Here is a 3,479-nt window from a genome sequence, read left to right as displayed (position 1 = left end):
GTGTCTGCACTCTCCTGGTAAACTTACAAACTGTCTTAACTACAGAGATAAATGTTAAAACTGACTCGTTTCACAGTATGTTTCTCAGAAATAAAGGCTCACAGCTGTTTAGTATTCATACTGCGTGTAGCAGAGTAGTAATCTCAAACAAACTGTCAAACCAATGCAAGTTTGTCCTGGAGAAGAGGAAGAAAAAAAAAGTTAACTGAAAGTTAACGCCCAGCGCTTGAGGCTCCTCCTGCAACGGATTATAAAGCAAATGTCGGGGCTGGTGCAGGGCAGAGGGGGAGTTCTGCAGGGTCAAAAATACACAGGAGCTGCAAATCAGAAACTCAGCAGACCTGCGCAACTTTCTAACAAGCAGTTTTTTTTTTTTACTACTTTGACTTGAGTCTGGTCGCTGCAAAGATGACCACAGCCGTGGTATCGCCTTTCTTCGACTTCGAAGTAATGAACAAGGTAGCTTCAAAACTTTTTTTCTTGTCTCTCTCTCTGTGTCGTCTTTTCCAGAAAAGTGAACTCTTGTTAGCCTGTTAGCAGCAGTGAGCCGCTGTGGAGGAATGATGAGCTGCATGCCCGCGGCCCTCTGCCGTGACGCCTGTGTGGAGACTGTGTGTTGTTTTGCTGTTTTGATTTGTTTTGTTGTTTGCCGTTTGATTCCGCCTGTTATTTCCTCTCTAATCGTCGTGGCTGGCTTTATTTGGGTTTAAACGAGTGTCTGTAAAATGTAGCCGAAGTCCGGCGGTAACATCAACTGAACATTTGCTGCAGTGGTAAACTTTCGCATTTTCATATTCAACATGTGGCACTTGAGTTAAGTTAAGGTTTCGCTTGTTCGCCAGTTGCGTTTAACGTTACAGGGGAAACGACCGTTAACGTTAGCTTCAGTTTAACTCGTGTCGTATCTTTCTTTAAATGAGAGCAGTTTTGCGCCACTTTTAATGCTTCTCACAAAGCAGCCACATGCTCGCTAATCATTGACCAGATTTGTCTGGCTTTAACCTACTCCTTACCCCTATAAAACGGTTTATATAATTAACCGCGTTTAACGTTCAAATCTGTTGGGGAAAGAAGAACTTCTTTTTTAAATCGTAACGGCTCTTCGGTTAGGAAGCGTCACTGCACTGTTTTGCGTGTATTTTCAAGTTTTCGGTGTCAAATTTCTTTTAAAACTTTACGCTGTGGTTGTTAGATTTTCTTCTCTGCTGGCTTTAATACTCATGTTAATCAGCGACTAACCAGTCATCTCCTGTAGTGAGGGAGTGTATTGAAAAGCAGATCAGTTTTCCCTTGTAGTTCAGCAGGATGCTTGGCCACTTTCATTATCTTTCAAATGATGCAGCCTCTTTGTAGCCACTAGCAGCCCACTGGCCTCATGTGCTGCTGCTCCATTTACTAAACAGGCACACATTCCTACCCAGGGCAACTTGCCAAACCAGCTGCTGTTCTATAGGCCTGTATCCGCTCATGTTGTCGGAGCCAAAAAGAACAGTCATGCGCAATAGGAGGCTGTGGGTATTATTTCTCTCTACCCACCAGCTCTCTGGAAATTCAGGACCACATTGACTGTCAGTTTTTGAGAATCTTTGGAGTGGTTGTTCTAATGTGTTTTCCTTTGTGTCTTTGCAGAACAACAAACTGCTCAGCTACAACAATAACCTGGGTGCCCCCCATCCCATGTCTGTCCCTTGCACTGGCACCAATATGCCCATTTCCAGCCCCACCGGAGCCCTGCTGGACAGGAAAGCGGTGGGATCTCCCTCGGTGGGAGGTGTGTACCAGCGGCGGCACTCGGTCAGCAGCACAAAGTTCAGTCAGAACCAGTTTCTGAACAGCCTGAAGGCAGCGGACCACTCCTCACTCATCTCAGGGGTTGGCAATGCCAGCAACAACAAGGAGAACCGCCTGCGAGACCGCTCCTTCTCTGAGACAGGTGAGAGGCTCATTAACAAGTGCCTGGGCCCAGCCAGTCCCACCAGCGGCAGTAGCCAAGTGAACTCCAGCCGATACAAGACGGAGCTTTGCAGGCCCTTTGAGGAGAATGGTTCCTGCAAATATGGCGACAAATGCCAGTTTGCTCATGGAATCCATGAACTGCGCAGCCTGAGCCGCCATCCCAAATACAAAACTGAGCTGTGCCGTACCTTCCACACCATCGGTTTCTGCCCCTATGGGCCTCGCTGCCATTTCATCCACAATGCTGAGGAGCGCCGTGGACCTCCCCAGCAGTCCTCCCCTCTAAACCCTTCCAACAAGATGGAAAGGCCTCGACTGCAGCACAGCTACAGCTTCGCAGGCTTCTCCAGCTCAGCTGGGCTGAGAGACAGCCCCACCTCGGTCACCCCTCCACCCATGTTCTTCCCTGATGAAGGCGCCGACTGGCCCAGCAGTAACCCCTTCACCTACTCCAGCCAGGAGCTGGCCAACCTGTTTGGGCCCAGCCTCAGTACTGGTCCTGTAGGCACAGAGCCCAACACCCCTGCACCTCCCTCTCCAACAAGCACACCTTACTATTTCAGACCCATGTTGGAGTCCCCTCAGATGTTCGAGTCTCCATCCAGCCCTCCTGACTCTCTGTCAGACCAAGAGGGCTACCAGAGCAGCTCTGGAGGCAGCCTGAGTGGCTCCGAGTCCCCCACGCTGGACACCACCCGCCGCCTTCCCATCTTCAGCCGCCTCTCCATCTCTGATGACTAAACTGCATGCACCCACCAATGACTTTAAGTTTGATGACACAAAGAGAACACGGCACTCCCCTCTACCTCTGCCCCTTTCCTTAGCCTCCCTGTCTTCCCTTACACAACACACCGTGTTAGTTTCTCGTTAGCATTATAAGGATGTAGTCAATTAAGGGAACTAAAATTATCATTTCATCCCGGTTAATCCACACAGCAAGTTTTAAAAAGTAACCTGCCATGTGTCATAGTGCCAAAAAGGAGAGGAAATTGAACAATGAAAATCATGAGAACAAGAAATGACTGTTTTGCCAGGTGCCACTTGTTTTTTTTGTTTTTTTTCTTCTTCATTTGTTCTTGAATGTGTAGCAGCACAAGTGGCCTTGGAAAGGGGAGTGCATTGCACTAGCCCCCAGCCCCCCTCCCCGCCTCTCCCCTCCCTGACGATACCACTTCCCCTGAGCTAGCTAGAGGGTGCTCACTAACGTAACTGTAGATCTACCGCAGCCGTTTTTACAGACTGAGTTGAGACAAAAGGAAAAAAAAAAAAAAATAACAGACCCTGAAAAGATATGAATAGTTTTTAAAAAGAAAAAAAAGATAAAAGTGCCTGGGGCGGTTTCTGCATGTGTTTAGGGTGAATGGACTACTGTTTGTTTTTGGTTCTTTCGCATTTGCCCCCCCCCCCTCCACCCCCCCTGTCACGGTTCTTCTCAAGCCCCGTCTTATGTAATTGTGGACTGGGTGAGTCTGCAGGAAGGACTTTGAACTGGAAGTTGGTTATGTCCCTCCCCCCACCCCCAC

The 3,479-nt window shown here is 48.4% G+C and overlaps 1 protein-coding gene across 1 annotated transcript; it reads left to right on the top strand.

Annotated features, from left to right (window-relative positions):
• The first annotated feature begins 267 nt into the window (after positions 1-267).
• zfp36l1a (ZFP36 like 1 zinc finger CCCH-type a) lies at positions 268-3,244 on the top strand. Its single transcript, XM_023430799.2, has 2 exons — positions 268-459; positions 1,630-3,244. The coding sequence occupies exons 1-2, from the start codon at positions 409-411 to the stop codon at positions 2,695-2,697; spliced, it is 1,119 nt and encodes a 372-aa protein (XP_023286567.1). The 5' UTR covers positions 268-408; the 3' UTR covers positions 2,698-3,244.
• The last annotated feature ends 235 nt before the right edge of the window (positions 3,245-3,479 follow it).

Source organism: Seriola lalandi, unplaced genomic scaffold (assembly GCF_002814215.2).
Source record: "Seriola lalandi dorsalis isolate HSWRI2012SDOR001 ecotype SW California unplaced genomic scaffold, Sedor1 jcf7180002054911, whole genome shotgun sequence".
Lineage (NCBI taxonomy): Eukaryota > Metazoa > Chordata > Actinopteri > Carangiformes > Carangidae > Seriola > Seriola lalandi.
This window is presented reverse-complemented; position numbering and strand designations above follow the sequence as displayed.

Excerpts from the sequence above, each read along its gene's own strand:
- zfp36l1a (XM_023430799.2), top strand. The coding sequence starts at position 409 with ATGACCACAGCCGTGGTATCGCCTTTCTTCGACTTCGAAGTAATGAAC. Across the intron at positions 460-1,629 it reads ACTTCGAAGTAATGAACAAG|AACAACAAACTGCTCAGCTA; the intron begins GTAGCTTCAAAA and ends GTGTCTTTGCAG.